The sequence below is a fragment of the Exophiala mesophila genome, assembly GCF_000836275.1.
Source record: "Exophiala mesophila strain CBS 40295 unplaced genomic scaffold supercont1.3, whole genome shotgun sequence".
NCBI classification, from domain to species: Eukaryota; Fungi; Ascomycota; class Eurotiomycetes; order Chaetothyriales; family Herpotrichiellaceae; genus Exophiala; species Exophiala mesophila.
This window is the reverse complement of record NW_015622506.1, coordinates 1,634,891-1,657,224: the sequence shown is the minus strand read 5'-3', so window position 1 is coordinate 1,657,224 and position 22,334 is coordinate 1,634,891. Positions and strand designations below refer to the sequence as shown.

The 22,334-nt window shown below is 49.9% G+C and overlaps 6 protein-coding genes across 6 annotated transcripts; 2 read left to right on the top strand and 4 right to left on the bottom strand.

Annotated features, from left to right (window-relative positions):
- Nucleotides 1–37: 37 nt before the first annotated feature.
- On the bottom strand, nucleotides 38–2,413 carry PV10_04208 (uncharacterized protein). The gene is made up of 6 exons (XM_016368743.1): nucleotides 1,860–2,413; nucleotides 1,516–1,809; nucleotides 1,283–1,466; nucleotides 895–1,224; nucleotides 354–840; nucleotides 38–303 (listed from the first exon to the last, which is right to left on the bottom strand). The coding sequence occupies exons 1-6, from the start codon at nucleotides 2,080–2,082 to the stop codon at nucleotides 154–156; spliced, it is 1,668 nt and encodes a 555-aa protein (XP_016224531.1). The 5' UTR covers nucleotides 2,083–2,413; the 3' UTR covers nucleotides 38–153.
- Nucleotides 2,414–2,669: 256 nt separating this feature from the next.
- Nucleotides 2,670–4,666, top strand: PV10_04207 (uncharacterized protein). The gene has a single exon (XM_016368742.1). The coding sequence runs from the start codon at nucleotides 2,769–2,771 to the stop codon at nucleotides 4,521–4,523; it is 1,755 nt and encodes a 584-aa protein (XP_016224530.1). The 5' UTR covers nucleotides 2,670–2,768; the 3' UTR covers nucleotides 4,524–4,666.
- A 186-nt stretch (nucleotides 4,667–4,852) lies between these two features.
- PV10_04206 (uncharacterized protein) lies at nucleotides 4,853–9,797 on the top strand. The gene is made up of 6 exons (XM_016368741.1): nucleotides 4,853–5,131; nucleotides 5,191–5,261; nucleotides 5,320–5,521; nucleotides 5,572–6,212; nucleotides 6,264–7,378; nucleotides 7,428–9,797. The coding sequence occupies exons 1-6, from the start codon at nucleotides 5,051–5,053 to the stop codon at nucleotides 7,622–7,624; spliced, it is 2,307 nt and encodes a 768-aa protein (XP_016224529.1). The 5' UTR covers nucleotides 4,853–5,050; the 3' UTR covers nucleotides 7,625–9,797.
- On the bottom strand, nucleotides 7,736–9,934 carry PV10_04205 (uncharacterized protein; the record flags this gene model as incomplete). The annotated part of the gene is made up of 1 exon (XM_016368740.1): nucleotides 7,736–9,934. The coding sequence occupies one exon, from the start codon at nucleotides 9,932–9,934 to the stop codon at nucleotides 7,736–7,738; it is 2,199 nt and encodes a 732-aa protein (XP_016224528.1).
- A 1,111-nt stretch (nucleotides 9,935–11,045) lies between these two features.
- On the bottom strand, nucleotides 11,046–12,863 carry PV10_04204 (uncharacterized protein; the record flags this gene model as incomplete). Its single annotated transcript, XM_016368739.1, has 1 exon — nucleotides 11,046–12,863. One exon carries the CDS (start codon nucleotides 12,861–12,863, stop codon nucleotides 11,046–11,048), a length of 1,818 nt encoding a protein of 605 aa, XP_016224527.1.
- Nucleotides 12,864–20,409: 7,546 nt separating this feature from the next.
- On the bottom strand, nucleotides 20,410–21,912 carry PV10_04203 (uncharacterized protein; the record flags this gene model as incomplete). Its single annotated transcript, XM_016368738.1, has 2 exons — nucleotides 21,692–21,912; nucleotides 20,410–21,597 (listed from the first exon to the last, which is right to left on the bottom strand). Exons 1-2 carry the CDS (start codon nucleotides 21,758–21,760, stop codon nucleotides 20,410–20,412), a joined length of 1,257 nt encoding a protein of 418 aa, XP_016224526.1. The 5' UTR covers nucleotides 21,761–21,912.
- Between the last annotated feature and the right edge of the window lie 422 nt (nucleotides 21,913–22,334).

Here is a 22,334-nt window from a genome sequence, read left to right as displayed (position 1 = left end):
AGGACAAGAGCTAAGTGATTATCATTGGATGAATTATGCCATATTTCACAACTATCTAGCCCCTACTCAGAGAAAGCTCCCATCCGAACGGTCCTCATCATTTAAGTCACATGTCTTCTCTTGACCCTTGTTGAGACTTTAGATGAGACTCTCCTAGTGGGTCGTGTCTAATTCATCAGTTCCGTTTGACATTCGCTTTACTGGTACAATGTTGTGTGAATAAGGGTCGATTGTTGTCTTTGCGAATTTCCGAGCAGGCACTTCGTGTTCGAACAACAGGTCAAGCTCGGCATATGTGCGGCCCTGAGAATCAATGTTAGCTCTAATCTTCTTCAGAAGTCTTTGATCCTTACCTTGGGCTCTGGCAGGCGGAAGAACACCCAAACAGCGGACATCAAACAAGTTCCAGCCCAGAAGAATGCTGCTCGGCTACTCCAATTCCAGGCTGTAGAACTGAGCTGATAGTTGGTCATGACATTCACAAAGATGTTGCTGGCATTGTACCCAGCTCTTGCCAACACTATCGTCTTTGCCTTCAACCGGGTCGAAGAAAGCTCGGAGACAAGTGAGTATGTCACAGGTCCGACCGTAAAGTCATACACGAACGTGAAGACGATCAACATTGCGCCGATTGCCCACTTCGCATTGTTCGAGGATGCAAAGGAAAGACATCCCACGATGATCAAGATGGTGAGTTGGCCGCAGAGACCACTGAAATGTATCGTTCGACGACCCACTCGGCTCATCAAGAACCAGGACCCCATGGTTCCTACAGCCCCAAGAGCGGAATTGCCCATAGAGAGAGAAAAGGAATTGGCGGGATCCATTCCGGCTTGCACCCTGGTACTTTTGTTAGTGTCGGATCAAGTTGACGCACGCCTCATTGGGACTCACAAAAAGTACGAGAAGTATCCCATCAGGTTCTGACCACCTAATGTCTGCACAAGCCAAATGCCGACGACAATTTCTGTTCGTCGAAGGTCCACTCCTTTGAAACAATCACGATAGGTCACACCCTCTTGTACCGCCTTCTCCATTTCGTTGGTGTGCTCGATCAATGCAATTGTTTCATCCGCATTGAAACCAGGCTGATTCTTGGATGTCAATCGGAGCAAGGATTTCTTTGCAGCTTCTCGATTCCCGTGACGAACATGCCACCACGGCGACTCGGGCGCAAAGATCAGACCAGCAAGAATTGGGAGCGGCCAAACCCACTGCACACCACTATGACCAAGAATATTAGCTGTTATTCTCTAAAATGGGGAAGGTCGAACAAACTCACAAGGGAATGCGATAAGCCCACTGATCAGTGCGGTTGACTGAACCTCGGTTTACAGCCGCTGCAAAGAACTGCCCAATCACCCAGCAAAGATTGATGAAAGTTGTCAGGTAAGGCCTGAGCACTGTTGGCGCGACCTCGGAAGCATATGCAGGCGTGACAGATTGGAAGGCACCCCATGGAATACCTGAGTTGTGTCAATATTTGATTTCTAGCAGTCATCTCGTGAACCATACCACAGAGTATTTCGCCAACAACCAGGACCGGGAGATTGGGAGCAAAAAATAGGACAAAGATGAACGCAATCATTAATATCAACGAGCCAATGGTGGTTATTCTGTAGCCAAAACGGTCCGCTGTCCAACCTGCGATGATGAGGCCAAAAATCTCCCCTGCTCTAGCGCCGTTCGAAAGACCAGACTGCCAGGCTGCAGAGATCGCCCATTTGCCGGTACTTGGGTTGTAAGTGCCGTACTTCTTGTTGAATTCTGGCGATGCGTAAAGGCTACCAAGGAGTGCGAGGTCGTACCCTGGACCGATCAGTATATCGACCAAGGATGTTCAGGATGGGCTGACATACCTTCCATAATCAAAGTCGACGACAGTAGGACTGACCATCCGATGGCATTGGGATACAACTTGATAGCCTTCCAAAGGCTCATGGTATGTTCGGCATCAGAAGCATTTTTGGCATCTTCTACGAGCCCACTCGTTTGTTTTCCAGAGACTACATCTTCGACTTGTCTTGGATCTATGTTCTTCTCGTCGAGCACAACTTGTGCTGGCGCTGGGTTGACAGACATGGCGCACGTTGGTCTAAGGCAAGTGGGCGTGCCCTGTAGTTGAAGAATGAAAGTTGTAAGGAGCGATATGGAGTGAAAGTGCGGGTTGGTAACCTCGTTTTATGCATCCCGCAACAAGTTTTGCATGGCTTACAGTCGGTAGCAAATACAACTCCACATGGGGAATGCCCCGTAAAGTGGAGTCAAGTTGGATTGATCAAGCCTGGTTTCTTGGGGATTCTTGGTGAAGACAAGCAATAACGTGAGAACATTGCCTCCGAAACTGACGACATGCCACATGAGCTAGACTGACTTTGATATCGCCCATGTAAACGGTGCCAGTCAACAGGCGCCACAGGGTTCTGGGGAGAAAAATCCGGGAAAAGCCAAGTCGGAGACAGTTCGGGGAGTGGATCGTCATAGCCGGAGTCAAGTCGGAGTCAAGTCGGACATGATCGACAACCTGCATTGCATCAGAGCAAGCCGGCAAGCCAGTTCTCTCGTGAGCTTCGAAAGGCGGCTGTCGATCAGCTCCTGTCTAAAGCGGCAGTTACATCAGATTTGCAAGTGCTTTGAATATATCAACAAAACCAGATATCGATGTTTTCAGTCACAATCTCAGGGTTACCCGTGAAGTCTCACCTCAGAAGCACAAGGCAGCTTTGTCTTGCACACCAACCTCGCCTTGCATACTAACCAGATTGACCATGATATCAAAATTTGCTCAGCCATGGTGGAAAGAAGCCGTCTTTTACCAAGTATATCCGGCAAGCTTCAAAGATTCCAATGGAGATGGGTGGGGAGATATTAGAGGCTTGATTTCCAAAATCGACCATCTCAAAGACCTCGGGGTCGATGTGGTTTGGTTATCGCCAATGTTCGAAAGTCCACAAGCTGATATGGGCTACGACATCTCAGATTATCAAAAAGTCTATGCTCCGTATGGGACCGTTCAAGACGTAGACGACCTGGTGGAAGCATGCCATAAGAGGGGAATGAGATTAATCCTCGACCTGGTGGTGAACCATACCTCCAAAGAACACCAATGGTTCAAAGAGTCAAGGTCGTCAAAAGACAATCCCAAGCGCAATTGGTATATATGGAAACCCGCCCGATATGACGAAGAGGGCAATCGAAGACCACCGACAAACTGGAGGAGTTATTTTGCTGGGGGTACATGGACTTGGGATGAGCTGACCCAAGAATACTATCTTCACCTATATGCATCCGATCAACCAGACCTTAACTGGGACGATGAGTCGTGCCGAGAGGCCATCTACGAAGAGACCATGAGATTCTGGTTGAATCGCGGAGTGGACGGCTTTCGAGTGGACACGGTGAACAAATACAGCAAGAGGACAGACTTTGTCGACGCAGCCATAACAGACCCCACCAGCGAATGGCAGCCCGCGCCTGAGATGTGGTGTAACGGGCCAAGGATACATGAGTTCCTCAAAGAGATGAACAGTAAAGTTCTGAGTCATTACGATGCTGTCAGCGTCGGCGAGCTCTCCAACACCCCAGACCCAGAGGGAGTTCTCGAATACGTCAGGGCTTCGGAAAAGGAGCTCGATATGGTGTTCCAGTTCGATATGATAAGGCTCGGCACTGGCGGCGGATTCGGGGGAAAATATGATTATCAGCCTTGGAAGCTGACTCAAATGAAGACGTTTGTGGAAAGGTGGCAAAGCTTCATTGAAGGCACCGATGGGTGGACGACGGTGTTTTGCGAGAATCATGACAATGGACGGGCTGTTTCTCGATTTGGAAACGATAGCCCAGATCACTGGCAAAACTCTGCCAAAATGATTGCGCTCTGGCAAACAACTCTGACTGGAACGCTGTTCCTCTACCAGGGACAAGAGATTGGTATGAAAAATATGCCGGCCAGCTGGGGCATCGAGGAGTATAAAGACATCGAGAGCAACAATTTCTACCGTGAAGCAGAAAAAGATAAGGATGTGTCAAAGAGAGAACAAGTCATGAAAGGGCTTCAAATACTCGCAAGAGACCATTCCAGACTTCCATTTCAGTGGGATGGATCCGCACATGGCGGCTTCACATCACCGGACGCTGTGCCTTGGATGCGAGCCCATGACGACTTGGAGTCGATCAACGTCGCTGTTCAACAAGGAGACTGTGACAGTGTACTCTCATTTTACAAGAGGATGCTGCTTTTGCGCAAACAGCACGCAGACCTTTTTGTGCATGGCAACTTCCGACTGGTGGACGAGGATAACGAGCAGGTTTTCAGCTATACCAAGTCCAGCCTAGATGGTACCAAGGAGGCACTAGTGGTCCTCAATTTTTCCGACAACATTCAGCCGATTCCAGACATTCTGACCTCTGCGAAGCGGAAATACTCAACATTGTTACTGTCGTCGGCATGTTCGACTTCATCCGTCAGCAAAACAGATCTGGAACCATACGAGGGCAGGGTTTACTTGGGCCTGACAGACTGAGTTCGAGACGGAAGCTGAGAATATCAAGTCCCCATAATTAGACCGCATATAGAGATGCAAATGAACGGCGCACTGGGAGATGCATTGTCATTTAGAAACAATATTGCCCCATATTCCCCTTTTCCATATTGAGATAGATATATATGCGCACAAGGCCTCTAAAATCGACCCTACATTATCCGGCGGGTGAATATCGTCTGAATTGCAGTTTTTGAACGTACCGAGGCAGGAACCACCCGTCGCGACCAGGGTGCGGCGCCTTCCCCACGGAGTAGATCGGAGAAGCCTTGTCACTTCGATTGATACAGAAATTCGTCATCTTTATATCTGCGACGACCTGATGAATACTACTTGCTACCCAGCCTTCAAGGGTTGACGTGCTACCGGTCGAAAGTCCTATGCATATCTTGGTTCGACGACAATCCCACTACCTCGAGCTCCGGCGTTCGAACGAGATGGCAGGCATCGTCCTGTACCCATCATTATTATCCATATGAGCACGCGCCCGCCCCAGGACCTAGACTCAGATGGCCGATACTCCGAGTCCACGACGACCCTACCCACGAGCGCGACATGCTTGCCTGAGATGTCGGAAGCAGAAACTCAAAGTATGTGTACATCAGTCTTCATGCTCTCAAGCCTCGACCTAACGCAACCGTCTTCTCAGTGCGACAATACCCGTCCTTGCGCTCTCTGCGTCCGCGTTGGAGTCGAATGCAAGGAACGAACAGTCCCTCCGTTCGTGCAACCCTTTACATCTCCAATGTTTAAAAGAAAAATGGCTCACGGCTTTCAGTCGGCATCCACGTCCTGACGTCGATTCTTATGCCCTCCCACACAAGCGGCCTCGACAGCCACAGCATATAGAACCATATCCCAGCAATGGCCTTCCGAAACCTGCATCATCTCACGAGACGGACCGGCCAGAATTGCGCAGTCGACGCTCGGAAGTAGAGGTCAGGCCGGAGAGGGTATCGACGTATGGAGTGTTGGATCAGGCATGTTAGCCCATTCTCCACGCCATCTTCAATGACTGACTGAAACCCAGCTGTTTCGAGAGCATAACTCCACTGCAACCTGGAATCATACCGCTGACGCCATACCTGGAGGGAGCCCGGATAACAGATTATCTGACATCGCTACACATTGTCTCTCCGTCTCCGATGTGCTGGGAGAGGATCTTCCACCTCCTGATGTCGTCGAGTTTACTCTGCAAACATACCACAAAGCTGTTCACTGGTTCATGCTTCTGTTCCATGAACCATCTGTTCGAGCGGAACTGCGAAATGTTCAGAGATCTGGTCTTATCCGAAAAGATCGCACCATATTTATCTATCTCGTCATCCTCATCATTGGCATTGGAGCCAAGTATGCTACCGCTCCGGACGCGCAAAGGGCATGTCCGGGCTACGACCTGGACTCACTCGGCACAAGATATATTGCGCTCTTAGAAACGAAGATTTGGGATGTATTTGATGCCGGCGGCATCGAGTCTGTGCAGATTGCCGTCATGCTGAGCGCTTTCCATCTCTATCATGGCCGCCCAAGGCGAAGCACTGCGTTATCAGGCTGCGCTCTGAGGACCGCACAAGCCTTAGGCTTGCACAGAGAATCCAGCTGGAGAATGTCTGATCGCATCACCAGGGAAGTTTGGCGCCGTTTGTGGTGGGCACTCCATACTGCCGATGTGTAGGGTACATTCAATTCCCCATTGTGACCACGCTAACTGGATCGCCACAGTTTTGGTGCTATCAGTTATGGTACCCCGTGCAACATCCAGGACGAAGAATGCGAAGTTTCACTGCCCGAGGTTCTCGAAGATGTCGCCGCCACTTGCCCAGGCTTCCAATCAATAGAGACCTTTGATGGCCAATCTCACGGCCCGGTTACCATTCTTTCATATCAGCGCTACAAATTTCGACTTTATAGTCTCGCAAGCTCCATCGCTAGAAACATCTATCTCCGGAGCAACACCACTTTGAAAGATACGGTTAGGGAGATCAAGGCCATCAACCAACGCCTGGTGGATTGGGAGAAGTGTGTTCCTCCTGAATTGCAGTTGAAATGTCTCAAGGTTGTTCCGACCAATGATAAGGACAGAGTCACCTTTGACCAATTCCGCCTGCAGGCCCTAGTCTTGCAATTGTCATACGATAACATCCAACTGGTGCTGCATCGACCGCTCTTGACAATGAACCGTATTTCAAGATGGCCAACGTACCCTGCTGATGTTAGCCACACGCTCGAATCCGATCCCCTCACCATCTCCAAAGACGAGCTTAACAGCATGATCAAGGCGAGCAAGTATCGCTGCTGGGTCTCATCCTTGCGCACTTCTGGGATTGGTGACTATGGCGACATCCTTGTCCTTTCTCGAAACACTTTTGGAGCTGCATACGCAGGAATTCAAGCCTTCACTTCTGGCGTGGTTTTGGGCATTTTTGCCCTATCCGATCCCCTATCGGGCCAAGCCCATCAGGCCAAGAGGGCTGTGAGCAAAATTATCAGACTTCCAGCACTGCACAAGTACCGTACCACCGTATCAGACCAGTGTGGAAAGATTTTGGAGGAATTACTTCGTCTCATCATGGCGGAAGAAATGCAGGCCCTTCTTGCCGCAAACGACCAGGATGATCAAGGTGCGGTATACGGCGTTGCGAGTAACAATCCCCAGCCTGCCAACGACTTGGGTTCGACCTTGACCGAAGCCCGTGAAGATAGATCCGGACTGGACATGCCGGTTCCCGAATTCTCTGCCGATCCTTCCTTGGCTTTGGACATGAACTCGTTCCCACAGCCCTCAGAACTCCCTCTCGATGGCAACTTTAGCGACGCACTCTTGTCCTTGCAGGATGGTATGTCTAAATGCATTATGCAACTCTAGATTTGTGCTAACATGTTTAGTTTTCCGCGACGGGCGAGCTATAGAGCAAAGTTCTCGCAACCAGACAACGACAATGGCTTTACCTACGAGCAGTGGTAACCACACCATTCCCTTTTCCACGACCGAGATGATGCACCCTCCGGTGAACAATCCATTTGATGTTACTGCACAAGCTTGGATGTGGGATGATATGCTGTTATTACAGGATCCGACCTGAAATCCGTAACAGTGTGTTACACGGTTCTGCCATTACTCGATGTACATGATCGCATTGTCCAAAGTGTGGTCGAGTCCAACCTATCAGATGGTTCTCCTAGTTTGACGAGACCTACGCAGACAAATCCTCCCCTCCTCCATATTGAGGATCCCAGCAAATCATCTGTTCGAAGAGGTCCGACTCTTTGTTCATATTTCTATTCCCATCTTCAACATCGTCGCACAAACTTGACGGTGTCTTTTGCGCTAGAAATTCCCTGCTATCATACCAGCTCCATGGATCGCTCTCCTTCGACGGCTCTAAGGTCACACCCATGTTCGCAAATGCCGTCATATCAATAGTTTGTGGTTGTGGCGGATTGGTTCTCGGCATCATCACTTGGCGAGTCGGTTTGACGCTGGTTCGAAATGACGTCTCTCTCAGTACCTTCGCGGCCACATTGACCATTGCGATGGTTGTGTCTGCCATTGGGTAAATCTCTCCAAGATTGAGAAGCATCCGCCAGCAAAGATAAAACCTTTGAGAGCTTGATTCTCGAACGGAGTCTGTGCCAGACATGCTGTGGAGCAAGTGTGTCACTATGGCTGAGTCCAGGGATGCAATCGCCGTGTCTGGCACCTTACACAGCAGATCTCTAGAGCATAGGTTGGCAAGGCTAGACGTGATGGTTTTTGCTGCCTTGAAAAGTGCTTTTGTAGTTTCCATCCGCAGTCTTGTCTGCACTTGTTTTGCCGCAGGTCCCGAATGGATTGGTCGGTAAAGTGTCATCAGTGCTGTCGCATGATATGCAGTCACCAGACTTCTGTGGACTGTTATCAGTGCAGATTCATCCCTGGAACGAGCACTGCTTGTTCCTTGTATTGACAAGGGCAGCTGCCGATACCATGCCTGCAGGTCCAAACCGCATTCATCGAAGTCAGTCCATGTCCCACCGACACATTTCGGTACCAATGTCATCATGCTTGTCTGTCGGCCGTTTTGCATCTTATTTCGTTTTTGCACAATATACTGTGTCGAGAGAATCTTGGCCAAGTGGCCAGAGAGCTGTGCGAGCGAAATGCAGAGGGTAGACGTCATATCAAGATCGGCAATGCTTGTATCATCAACATCCAAGCGATCGGCCATAGCAGTGAAGATAGAGTCATTGTCGAAATCGCCTAAATCGAGCACAGCCATGCTCGACAAGGCTTTGACTTGTGCAGGTCGCCTAAGAGCAACGGCAAGGAGGCGGTCTCGAATCAGCAAAGACCACCAGGTTCTCTTTAAAAGTCTTTTTCTGTCCGACTCTGTTGGACATGATTCGACCTCGAGATCAAATCGGATGCTCTCGGCATGTAACGATGCGACTCCAATCCAATGGTAGCTGTCTCGAACTTGGTCCATGCTGCCATCCCAGAAACTCATCAGGATCGCGGAATGAAGCAAAGAGACTCGGTCAGATTCGACATCAAAGTCGTACAAGAGCCTACAGCGCTCATACAGCGCTTGGCGCGTTTCCTTCCGGTCACCAAGACCCAAATCCAGGTCTGTGTAAGCCGATGCTGCGAGAAGCATTGACTGTAATAAAAGCAGGCTGACGGTTTCGGTTGATCTCCATCCGAAGATTGTGTTGACAATTTCGGCAAAGTCGAGCATTGGGGTGAAGGGATGAACCCATTTGGCATAACAGCGTAGTAGTTCGTCCCTGGCTGAGTCGGGGGGAATGGTGAAACAGCCTCGACTTTGTAGAAAGATGGCATCGGTTTCCTGGAGTGTTTTTGGTAGCGGTGTAATGTAGGCGGGAAGAGTGCAAGGTTTTATGCAGGGTTCGAGTTTGACTGATTGTGCTGGTGAGGGATAAGCCGAAAACGGCTCTGTCTTGGGTTCGACATGAGTGGGAGATTTAAAATCCCAAGTCATGTTTTCCCATGAAAATTGGGTGCCTTCGTGGCCATGACCAGAAGTGCTCTCGAGTAGAAGATCGTCAAAGCTGATGTCGGTCATGGTTTTATCGTTGAGGTCAGGGGAGGTCACTTTGGAAGTAGTAGAAGATGGAGTTTCGAGGTCGCCAAAGTCGATGATAGCATCGCAAATGGGGCTGTGAGGGTTGCCGGTTGTTGCTAAAGATCCAACAACACGATCACCGACATGTCGCCGTTTGCTAACTGGTAAAATACAAGTCTTGCAATCAAGCTTGCAGTTGGTGCATGGAGACTTTGTCTTCGTCACATCACAACGTACTTTGCGAACCCGGCAAGATTCGCAAGCTCGAGGTGCCCTTTTCTTGATGACTTTGGGCAGTCCTGCCCGTTCGGTTTGGTCGACACCCATGGTGAGGGTTTGCTCGTGGGAAGTGGCTTCACAAGTGGGTAATGGAGAAGCAGCTGGCCACCCTGAGTAGCATACTAATCCGTCCACCTACCGTCAAAGGGCCATCAAACTCGAAATCAAAATGGAAGGAGGGACATGACGCCAGGACACGACGCCGTCGTAATAACCGTGGCTATCTATATTCGTTCAGGCTTTGCACATGTATGGAAGAGGATGCATTGTACGGGGTAATTACTGGGGCAATTCCGGTGGAAGCGGCAATCTTCCGGCTATACGTTGGCTAAGGAAGCAGGTTCATGGTTTTGTGTGGGGCGAGGGGTGAGACCGGGGAAGAATAAGCTGGAGTCTGGATCTGCTTGTGAAGCTAAAACACGAGAGAGGAGACGGTATGTGAGAAACATTATGTCTCCTGACGCATGCGTGACATATATGGAGAGAGAGAGAGAGAGACAACTGAGGTTGAAGCTCAAGTCAAGGTTTGGGAATGCTAAGTACAAGAAGCCATTCGCGCTTCCCTCGAGAGCATCTGGCTTTGAGAAAGGTATGCATTACTAAGAGCGACCAAGAATGAGATGGCGTCTGAAAAATCCCATCAATTGTTATCGTGTTGAGGTATGCAACGAAATCAATCAATCAATCATGCAGTACTCCGTAGTCGACCAAGCATCACGCTACCATATCGGACCACCGCGGGAGACTTGTCCAAGGATTGTGAACACGTCCGCTGATTCGAAAGAGAAAAAAAATGCCAAACATCTTTAGGCCGACTTTGTTTTTGTTGCCCAGGACATTGTGCATACATTCTGACAAGTACCAGCGAAGTTGACGTCCCCAGCCCGATATTCCAACATGTCGAGGACAAGTCGCGGGGCTCCTTATTGGCTGTGATTGGACAGCCTCGCTGCCGGTTCCGAGCCTGATTTGATTTCGCAACTTCATTCGTTAACAATCTCCGGTCGGAGGGATAGATTCGTCAGCGGCCTCCGATTGTCAATCTCCCCCTGTGTCCTTGGGATCTACTGCATGTCTACAGGCGATCAATGCCCCAAGCCATACCGATGATGCTATGACCCTGAACTCAGGCATCAAACCTTATCACCCCGCTCCACAACTACACTTGTTGTTGGTCATAATGCAAACCATGGCCAAAACGAAAGACAGGGTCCTCCGTGTCAAAAGGGACATCCTCCCTACTGTTCTCCACCGCTGACATCGAACGAGGCAGGTCGAAGGGCAATCGGCCCTCTGGTGCAGTGTGTCCAAAGACCACGTCCAAACAGGCATCACTACTACTGCCATAATCGACAAGCAGAGCGCTCGCTTGCTCAGCTATCTGAGTCAAAACTCCTGGCCGGTCCAGATACATGTCGACAATGACGATGGGCACTGCTTCGAAGATCGAGTCTAGTCTGGCGCTCACCTCTTCGGCATATTCGAGACTTCCAGCATGGAAAAACGCCTCGAACCCTCCGCTTCGTGGCTCATACGGACACCGTAACCGGAGGATCGCGATGTCAGCCTCGTCAGGGGCAGTCACCACATCCAGGTTTCTTGCGTGAGCTGTTTCTGCTTTAATGCCCTCAAGGTAGAATTTGGGGCCATTGTTGTTCGACTTCTGCAACGGTAGGACGTTCTCCTTGTTGGTCAGGAGTGTAAATGACCTCCTCTGCGCATCTTCACCCCAGTCGATAAACTGTTGTTTTCCCACAATACTTGCTGCAGCTTCGACGTCTACAAACGGCTGGTCGAAAAGTCCCAGCATGAATTTCTCCGTGAGAAGCTTGCGCACAGATTCGTCGAGACGATCTTCTGAGATCTTTCCTTCAGTCACCAGCTGGACGACCAGCTCAGGGCGCATCTCGCCCCCAAATTGATCGCACCCGGCATCCAAAACCTTTTTGATTCTTTCCAACTCAGTCAAGTCTTCGCAGCCCCAGGCTCGAGCCGGCATGTTTTGTCCCAGAATCGATGCATCCGTGATCAAACCCCAGTCTGTGCAAACGATCCCCTGGAATCCTAATTGATTCTTGAGCAAGCCCGTGATGATCTGCTTGTTGAGGCCAAAACCAACTTCTTCATACTCGGTGTCCTTCGGAAGTCCGTAGTATGGCATCATCTGACGAGTACCTGCTTTCACTGCTCTCCGAAAAGGCTTGAGGTGGTATTCAAACTGATCTCCAGGGTATATCTGCTCCTTGCCATACTCGAAATGCGCATCTTCTCCATTCATTTGCGGTCCTCCACCAGGGAAGTGCTTCGTCATGGTAGACACACTTTTGGACCCAAACTCTCCAGGAGGGCCCTGGAATCCACGCACATACGCCTCCACACAGTCTCCCGTCAGCTCAGCGTCTTCGCCAAAGGTTGCACTTATCCTAGCCCATCTGTACTCGGTGGCAAGGTCAATCTGCGGGTGGAGTGCCACACGAAGCCCCAGTGCCATGTATTCCTGTCGTGCACAATCCGCAAATCTCTCGATGAGCGCCATGTCACGCAATGCCGCCAGGCCGAGGGGCTCCGGCCACTGGCTCAAGCAACCAGCATTGAACGCAGTACCCACGTTCTCCACGAAGTGATTGCGCGGATCGGAGGATAGTGTAATCGGGATACCTAGTCTTGTATGTTCCAAGACGTGTTGCTGTAAGGTGTTGTGCCAAGTAGCTACCACGGTCGGATCGTGGATGGGCCCTATTAGATTGAAATGCGACATCAACTTGTCTTCGACTAGGTCCGTCGTCGATGGCAAACCAAAGTCCTGGTTTTCCTCCGCCAGGCTTCCTTCGGGGCCCATGGAGATCATGTTGTGGAACAGTTGACCAGCCTTCTCTTGGATTGTCATCCGACCCAACAAATCTAGCACTCGCTCCTCTATGGACAGTGAACTGTCCTGGTACAAGAACTTGTCCGCGCTTGGCGCAGTGGCTGCCATCTTGATGGGCCACTCCTCTCGACCCTCGCGTTCCGTTCTCAAGGTTTGGCGATAGATGGCAAGAAACACCCAGACTTGTGAATCACTTTGCCAAGCTTGGTCCTCACGCGAAGATGGTAGATCTCCTGTAGCTGAATATTGTAACTAGGTCATCTTGCTCAACGGTGGTCAAGACTCGTCCATTGAGGAACTCAAAACTTAGACCAGCACCTGGTGGTCATGTGCAGCTTCAGCCGCACGAGAGACGTACTTGGTCAAATCGTTCACTTTGAGTTTGTCCACTCCAGCTCAATTCCATCCCCGCTCTTGAGGGGCAGAGGTGAGCAATCAGGCCGAGGCTAGACCTCTCACAGACGAGAGACGAGATGGTATTTATTTTCCTTCTCTTTGCGAGAGCTTCGGATGATACCGTGAAACTTGTTCACATCTGACAGAGTCAGAATGCAAGATGCTACAGTAACACATCTACACCAGAAGTGTTGAGCCACAAGAGGTCATCGATGTCAAAGTCAAGCGCATCAAAATCAGTGTTTCCAAGATTGAAAGACCAGGCGGCATCTCCCTCTATTCCATTGCCATGCATGTTAGCATTTCGGCTCGAGTTTGGTTCTGTCGTGAAATCATCCTGCATATGAGTGTCCCGTCGGGGCGACTTTGCTGTTTCAGCCTCCATGTCGACACCGCCCTGAAGTTTGGCTGAGAGGATTTCCAAGGCGGCAAAACATCGCTCGGCGGATTCGCCGATGCGAGAATACGATCTCAAGATTTCCATCGCACGATTCCAGGACAGTGCCTGCGCTTGCTTGTCCCTGGACTCGGCGTGGGTTTCGACCGGTCGTAATCGCTCAGCGAGGAGCACGGTCGCAGCTGTATGAACAACTAGGTATCGTAGTGTGAGCAATGTACGGCCGGTCTGCTCGCTGGAATGTGATGATTGGAAGGACTTACATAAAACTCCAAACCACCACGCAGGTACTGGACCCGTGGCTGTGTTCAAATTCATGTTAGAGTACAGTACATCAATCATCTCGTGGGCTGTGTCAAAGCACAGAGTAGCACATCTTGATATAAGATGATGTGACAGGCTCTTCTCCTTCGAAGGCTCATTTCGTGTGGACAGTGTTTGCTTGAGATAAAGGTCGGCGACGATCGGACGAAAAACCACCAAGCGAGCGTGCAGAAACCTATTTCGAATCAGCACTCTGGCATTGGATGGGCCTCGATAATATGAAACACCAAAGCGGTTGACTTACCGCATGCGCATCACGACTCGCTGTCTTCTTAGCACTAAGGGCTCGCCCATTGGATCTGAGGTGTACGTAAGTTGAGCGGGCAACGTTGAGACCCAGCGGACCAATCTGTCGTCAAACCGGAGAACGGAAACAAGGTAATCACTATTTTCCGGACCTTTCTCTCCTGAGTTGGCGTAAAGTTCCGCAAGAACGTCGTTGACAATGTCATAGAGTTCTAGGCATTTGAGAAAGAATGCCACCGTGGCGGGTTTCCCATCTGGTCTTGTTGCCGATGGCTCAACCTGAGAACCAAGGAACTCATCATCGATCATCAACGGCATCGGGACTGAGACTGATAACCATTTCGTAATCATACTAGGGCGTCCAAATGTCATTGATAGCAATCTGATCGAAGAATTCTGCATTAGCTGCAACCGATTGCTTTTTGCAATGACAAATCAACAGAATCAGGGCACGCTCACCGATCTAAGAAGACGCATCCATGCCACACCCTCCTTGCAATCTCCACTTCACGGACGCTTCGAGGTTCTCGGACACTTGAAGGGACATGAAGGCCAAGACTCTGTGCCATCCGGATCGCTGCTCCAACAGTCATCCAACACTGGTAAGATTCACGAGTACTTTGATTGAATAGTCCCATCAGTAAAAGGCACTGGACACCCTCCAGGGATGGAGTGCTGTAAGAATGTGGGCCAAAGAACTTGAGGGCTCGTTTCCAAAAGACCTGACCTGACTGTCTTCGCTGACTTGGTTCCACGGCCTCGGAAAATTGAGTTCCCAGAGCAAATATGACATTCATCATACAGTACATCATCCTCTCAGGCATCAACGATTGAGACGAAGACGAACCCGACCATATCGCTTGATACGCTTCGTCAAAGGCAGTGCGATCATGGATCGGAAGTACTGACCAAAGCAGGTCGTAGTATGCATTTAGCAGGTCGTCTGCAACGGCTCTCTGGGGTAAGATAAAGTGAAGACGGTCGACGAAATCCCCTTGCTGGAAGGCTGCACGCCCATCGTGCGATGGACTCACTTCTTCGAGTGTGGCTCTCGGCGCTCGTCCTGGAGATCCAAGTCTAGCGTCTATAGCCGCGTTGATCTGCCTCAGAAACGAGCCTGCGCTGCTATTACCGAAGAACTCGAGGCTTTTGGAGGGGTCACCAACAACTCCGTTCATTGCGTCTGCGTCTCGTGGAGGGCTCACACCAGGTTCCATGACCGCTGGGGAAGCAGGCCCGGGTTCAGACCTTGGATCAATCTCTGTGTTAGTTGCATTCCACACGGGTTGGCTCTCCGCTTCGGCGCGTTGTACTGGCGGCGCAGGATAGCCTGTACCCAGTGCACTCTGAGTGGGGGAAATTGGATTTGGTCGAGTTGTAGAAGCTGGCACTTGGGGAAGAATTGGCCTTGATGCGACAGGTGAGCAGGTTGACGAGGCAGAGCCATCTTGCTTCGGTATCGTTGTGGTATGTCGTCGATCCTTGTGTCCCCTATAAGAGCAGGTCACATGTCCTTTGATGCACCTACGACATGCTGGAGACAGATCAAAGATCAGTAGCTTTCTTGGTTTGGGTAATTTAGTACCAACTCACACGGCTGGCCAGCGTCGCATTTCACCTTGCGGACCCGACAGTTGTCACAGGCTGCAGTCACCTTTTGTCTGGGTATCATCGTAATGTGTTAGGGAGTTACAGGGAGCGGAGTCATCAGACTCTGATAAGGAAAAAGACTTGCGTCAGGCAATACATTGCAACAGCGAAGACTCCGCCGTCCTTTCCTGGAGTCCAATGGCCCGGTTACTTGGTATCTGGTTATCGCGAAACAATTTAATGGAATCTTCATTGTGTTACCATCTATGTAAACCTTACCCTGCCAAGGTGGAAACATTGCGATAGCGTTCCGCTCTGGTGTCATGACCAAAGATGATGAAAGCCAAGCCTGTGAGTGGCCGATTCAAACGCTGCAATCAAGATGAATGCTAGTATACCCAGCGGTGGACCTTGGCCTCTCCAAAGTCCGTTTCCGTTTTCAAACCTCAGAATCTCACTGTTTGACATGTGTAACCCTAACGCTATCCATCTACTAGGTTCTCTTTCTTCTCCCCGTCTGTGACGCTCAATAGGGATCCCACTCTAGCCTTCGTTCCAACAGGTACGATTCAACTGGTAAACCCCTCCAAGTTTTCTGGCCATCAAAAATGCTGTAGAACTCTGGTTCAAAACTAACTGTGGACCAACCACGGATCAGCTTTCGCCAATAACAAACTTCCGCAGCAGGAGTTAAATATTGCTCGCGGAAAAGCAACATGCTGTTTGAGGCTATCCTTTCAGCAGCCTCGTCGTTGTCTCTGAGCCAAGAGATCTTCTCCTCCAAGTCTGAGTAGTCGCGTTGTACTTCAACGAAGTTCTGTTGTGTTCCACTTGATGTCAATAGAGGATGGTAGTGTTGAATCCAGTCCATCTTGTGTGAAATGACCACCGACTTGCAACTTTGAAGGTACTTGAGCCGTCCGGAGTACGAGTTTCCTTCAGTGTGTGCCAAGTATTTATACTGACAGTGGTCTTGCATGGGTTTGAGGTCATTTTCCATCGATCCTTTTTCTCTCCAGTAAATAGCCTTGACATCTGCCCAAGGCTTACCGGCTGTAACCCGGAGAAGCCTCTCTCTTATTTCTAGACCCATAATCGCACCTCGCCAGAAAAGGGTTGGCACCTTAAAAGGCCATGACCAAGATTCTTCATTTGACTCTGCTTTCATTTGAACCTCCCACAGGGTACCGACCTTTGTCTCAGGCCATGACCAGTGTCCGAAATCAGGCATTAGCCAGAGATCTACGTCTTCCTCACGGCGCGCATAACTCCAAAGAGTCATTGATGGAACGTGATCATCTGTGTTTAAGGCGAATTCAATGTTTGGGAGAGCTTCTGGTGAAGAAAGAATAGCTCGGTGTAGAGCATGGAGCGTTGCTAGTCCTCGAGAATAGATGGCGCCCTCTGTTGCAATCACGTAAAGCTACATATGGGGAAATATTAGTTCAAAACAACGATGCCATCAAGGCTTCGTCTGAAGGTTCATTCACACCTGTTGATTGAAGATCATTGCACGAACATATCCATTCCACTTCGGAATCTGGTCAAGCTCCGAAGCAGTGATGTGTGAGGCGTTCCTGTGCTTCACGGAGCGCTCCACCTCCTCAAACAAGCCTGGAAAAGCCTGTTCGCACTGCTGCGAATTAAGCTGAAGATTTTCGGCATCTCTCTCGTAGTCCCATCTGCCGTTGAACAGCTCCTTATACGAGGGCATATTAATGTGAGATTGGGATCGAGCAAAACGTGTGTGTTGGTTCATGGCCCACCAAGCGATCAGGCTGAATGAAATACATCCAAAAACTGTAATTGTGACAGCTCGTTTTTTGAGTATGGCTGCAGACAAGCCTTGCGAGATTGAAGGTCTAATCATTTTGGAATCAACGGGCATAGAAAGCTTGATAGAAACTTGATAGGAAGCTTGGAAGAACGGGCAGAAGGACAAACTTAGAAGATTGCCTCTGGTTCATCAGGTACGATGCCCAATTTGTCTGTAGCCGCCTCCCAGGGTCGCTTTAGTGTCTGCCGTTGCATTGTCACACTAACTGGGCAACCCTTGTCAAACAATTCAAACTCTTTAGGAAACGCACCCACGTGATTCACGAGTTGATGCGCCTCCATAGGAAAATGGTGTGTTGGCACGGTTATCCATTGCCTAATTATGGCTTGCAATTGCCTAAACACCTACGATCTTAAGTATTACATAGCAGAGGCAGCAGTATCGACTGGGGACATCAAGGTTGATGTACCAGCATTCCGTCTGAGACGGTTCATATGACGGGGAAACCTGCATAGCTTCCTTTGTATTTTCCAGATTGAAATTTCGTTACATTGTCCATGATCGCATCAGATGGCATCCTATTCAATTCAAGCCAGAACCACAGTCATGAACAGACGAAAACAAAAGAGCATCATGTTTGATTGAACCGGTCATGAGGATTAAGCGGGACTGTATGGCCTCTCATTTGGATATTGCTTTTGTAGCCTGGTCGTTGTCACGAATACCTAATTATAATCAGATCTTTGAGTTTGTAGCTCCATGTTACCATAAAAATCAAGCAGAGCATTCCAAAGTCCCACATCTACAACACACATCTTAACTCAAAAGCTATTCACTAGTTACGTGACATAAAATATCCCAGACACAGAATCATAAATCTATCACCTCCTCGCTGAGGGAAGCTTCCCGCGTAAGATCGAAATCATTCACCTGTTGCACTCTGATTGTGCGCAGTCTCGCTCAATCATTCCTCACACACCCAGTCAATTCGCCGAAGAACAATTCAAGGACCGTAGAGAATACACCAACAAGTCAATACCACCAGAGGGGTGAGCTTCAAGGACTGGGACACCTGTGCTTTAACCATTGGTGTTGCCTCGATCAGACCTGCGACACATAGGTACTCTGCCAGCTTGGCAGATACTCGCTTGGCCATCCACGAGACGTAGCGTCTCGTTGGTCGTGATGCACCTTTTCATTTGGCTGACGGTTGGGACAAGTACTGTCTCTGCATGGGCTGTTCTCGCTTCCACGGTCGCACTTTCAGTTTTTATGGCGGGCCTCTTGGCCACGGGTGTAGCCAGGCCGGACAGGCAGTCGGTTCATGCACTGGGCGTTCTCTGCGTCGCTGTTGTTTGTGAGTATTCTGCTTCCATGATACTTTCTCTGCATGCGGTGAACCCGGAAGTCGATATATGAGATGATGAACATGTAAACACCGACGATACTGTAGGAGGACATCTAGGTTAGCATTTTGGCCTTCCTTCTTTGCATTGTCTGGCTCAGTGTGGGGAAAAGAACCTCCTTTTTCGAGGCGGACGGGTCGGAACGGTAGGAACGAAGAATTATATAGAAGCAAAGGCAAGGTGGGCTGGGGAAAGCATACGTGATAACGATTGAAACAGCCACTGCTATCCACCTGAGTGTACACGAAATGCCCACACAAGATTTGATGTTAGCTTGGAGGACCAGGAAAATGACCGCGGCCCAGAAGACGATCTCAACACCATTGAGGATGGCATAGGCTTTGTAGGATTTCCACCTGCTGAACCGTGCTAAGTGTTCGCTTAAGATCTGGTATGATATAATAATCATGGATTTGGCGCCCTATTGCCATGTATTGGTCAGTTATCACATTCCCCAAGTAAGCCTGGCATTTTCTAAGGCTGGAACAATAACTCACCATACCTAGGGCGATTGTGTTGGCCCGGGTTCGCGGCTGGCCTTTCATGAATAACTGCGGCACCGACACTCCCATGACAACAGAGATCAAAATGACTTGGAGGATGTGCACTTTAAACTTGTATCTGGGATCGAATATAGGCATGGTTTCGGCGAGGTATTCTCGATTCTCGATTCTCGGGTTGACTTGTGTCTGGAGGCTATTCTATGCAATGCAGGAAAGCGATAGCGCTCGCTAGGGCGGAACACTGTAAACAAATATGTTCCTGGCGGTGTCCGTGTCGCTTCAGGGTTGGTAGCAGGGGATTCCGAATGGGATAGGTCTTTGGCTGGTCTCTGACTGGGATGAGTGAAGAGGAGAGCTGGCTCATCGGTATACGAGGAGCATCAACATCATCAGGGGATTATATCCTATTTCAATTATCAGCATGAGCAGCTACAAGACGACATATTTACACTTTTCTCCTCTTGCTTCTAACAACCCATACGTGTGCTCAGGTATCGCATGTATGGGGCGTTCAGCCGTATTTTGATACAAATGGCGACCCACCCAACGCTATACTGTGGGTCGATAAAGTGAATACATTGTCTCATAATTATCAGGCTGCCTGATCTAAGGTAACTAGGCTCCAAAGCTCCTGACGAGGATGAAGCATGTCAGATTCAAAGGCGTCACAAGAAGTATAGGGGGACCCAGACACTACAGGGTGGGAGTGGAAAACCGTGCCAAGAAAAAGCTTCGTTTAGGCTTCTTTTCTTCCGTCCGCTGGGCAGACACCCACACGGATACGAACACGCACACGCATACGCGAGAGGCAAGCTTCGGGTGCGTCCGTGTCCTTTGGCGTGAACATCGGAACCTCCCATATCGATGCTATTTGTGTTGTGATACTCTATGTAATCATGTCACGAGAGCCCAGAAGTCTTGTCTTGGTGCCGATTCGACGCTGCCACGCTCAATTCACTGAAAAGCACCGTTTCGGCTTCTTTCTACAGGACCTCCTTGAGATGTCCGGAAATATCTAAGTAGCTGATGATGGAGTATTTGAACTTGTGCCAGACATGATGGCGCTGCGAGGCCATGTCAGCCATGTCTCCCATCTCCTACCGAGATGCGCAGCGACTGACTCGAAGAGACGCTTGCCTGCATCTCCCACTACCCACGATCTCCGGCGTCGGTGAAGCAGTACCGCGTAGTATGCGAGTAAAACCAGAGCCTCAGGGCGTCTTTGGTCCACCAGTTCGGTGTACTGCGAAGACGCGGTGACGAACCAAGCGAAGATGACGCTTGTCGTGCCGAAGGAACCTCCAGGATAAACGTTCTCTAAATTGAAGAACTCCTGAAGTTTATCTAAAGCTTCCATGCAGGCTTCTCTGGATGTCAAGCTCAGGTCCGCGCCCTCGATCAGATCCCTTAGTGCGGAACATTCGCTTTTGGAGGCTTTGTTGTTGTGACGCATCTCATCCGCCTCCCTCATGATTCCACCTAGCTCGGATTGAAACAGAACGTCAGCCCATGTTTCTCTCACCAGATTTACCCCCCGGAGCAGACGGACACAGCCAACCAGACCATCCATAAAGGTGTTGAAGTCATCCTTGAGAACGGTGAAGAGATCGTGGAATGTGTGGAGTGCGACTAAGTGTGAGAACAACAGCACCGGCACGCAGGTGTTTGCATCCACCTGTGACAGGATGTCGTTGAAATCAGCCAGCCCATTCGACTGTAGAGATGTCGCGAGCGAGCGATAGTACTCTTGTTGCTGAGGACGCAGGATGCCTATATGAAGGGCGGAAAAGGCCAGGGTCTGCTGCATAAGAAAAGGATGGGCGATGCCTCGAGTGACCACGAGGTCGCGGTATAACTCAACTTGTTCCTGCGTCCGGACGAGGGTCCTGCACGTGTTTGTGTAGAAGTGGTACAAGAGTTCTAGATGGTCAATATTGACGACGGAGTCAGCCCTTCTTTGGCTGAGGACTGGATGTGCGGAACCAACAGTCGCATGAGAACCTGTGTGACACCCCGAGTGAGTAGTATCACTGGCTATGGGCGTTAAAGGTGCACTACCACCAGGCGGCTGGAGAGCAGTGGGTGTGCGTTGGTCCCCAGTTGACTCAATGGGGGTCGCCGTTGAGGGTTTGATATTGGTCTCCCACCGGCATACTCGTTTTGAGGCGGTGCATTTCACACAGATGGGGCGTGTTTCATCACACTGATCGGCACAAGCTCATTGTCAGAGAACGTCTCCCCGGTAATAAGCATGCCCCAGAGATGAGCGTTACAGGGTGCTTCTCAAGAACTCGTACCTTGATATGCCGACGCTTGCACTCTGTGCATCCTTGCTTGGATTTGTGGTGGGTTCTCCGAGGTGCCATCCTGATCTGCACTTTCAGGTCCACAGTAAGTACGTGGAAGTGTCGACTTGCCAACGGCTGTCGGCGTCTTGTTTCCTGAAAGCAGAAGCCACAGGGCCGCAGGGGCAAACGCACACGCGGTGTAGCCTTTTTTGCGTCTACGTACTGACACACACGAAAATGTGTGTTTTCAGAGGGTTAGGCACCAGGGTTTCAATGAAAAGCACGTACGCGTGTCAAATCTCGATCGAAAGCCTATACGTGATGTCGGGAACGGGATACGGACACGAATACGGATACGGGCTGGCGCTCATGTCTCTCACCAATCAAAGTTCACCTTCGATCTACGAAGATTCAAGCAAATAATATCCCTCACTGGCACAAACACCTTCAAATTTTAGCTTCTACGAGGCACTAGTTAATTAGGAAGCAACGTCTCCAGAACAATACAGGCGCATAACATGCAGGACAGCTCTCGCCTTCCACAACCTCAAGAAATACACAGGGATAGATGACGCAGTTATTTATCTCTAGTTCCTCTGTCTTCCGTACACGGACAGTTCCAAGAGGTCCCTCAGCCACCCTCATAGATGAG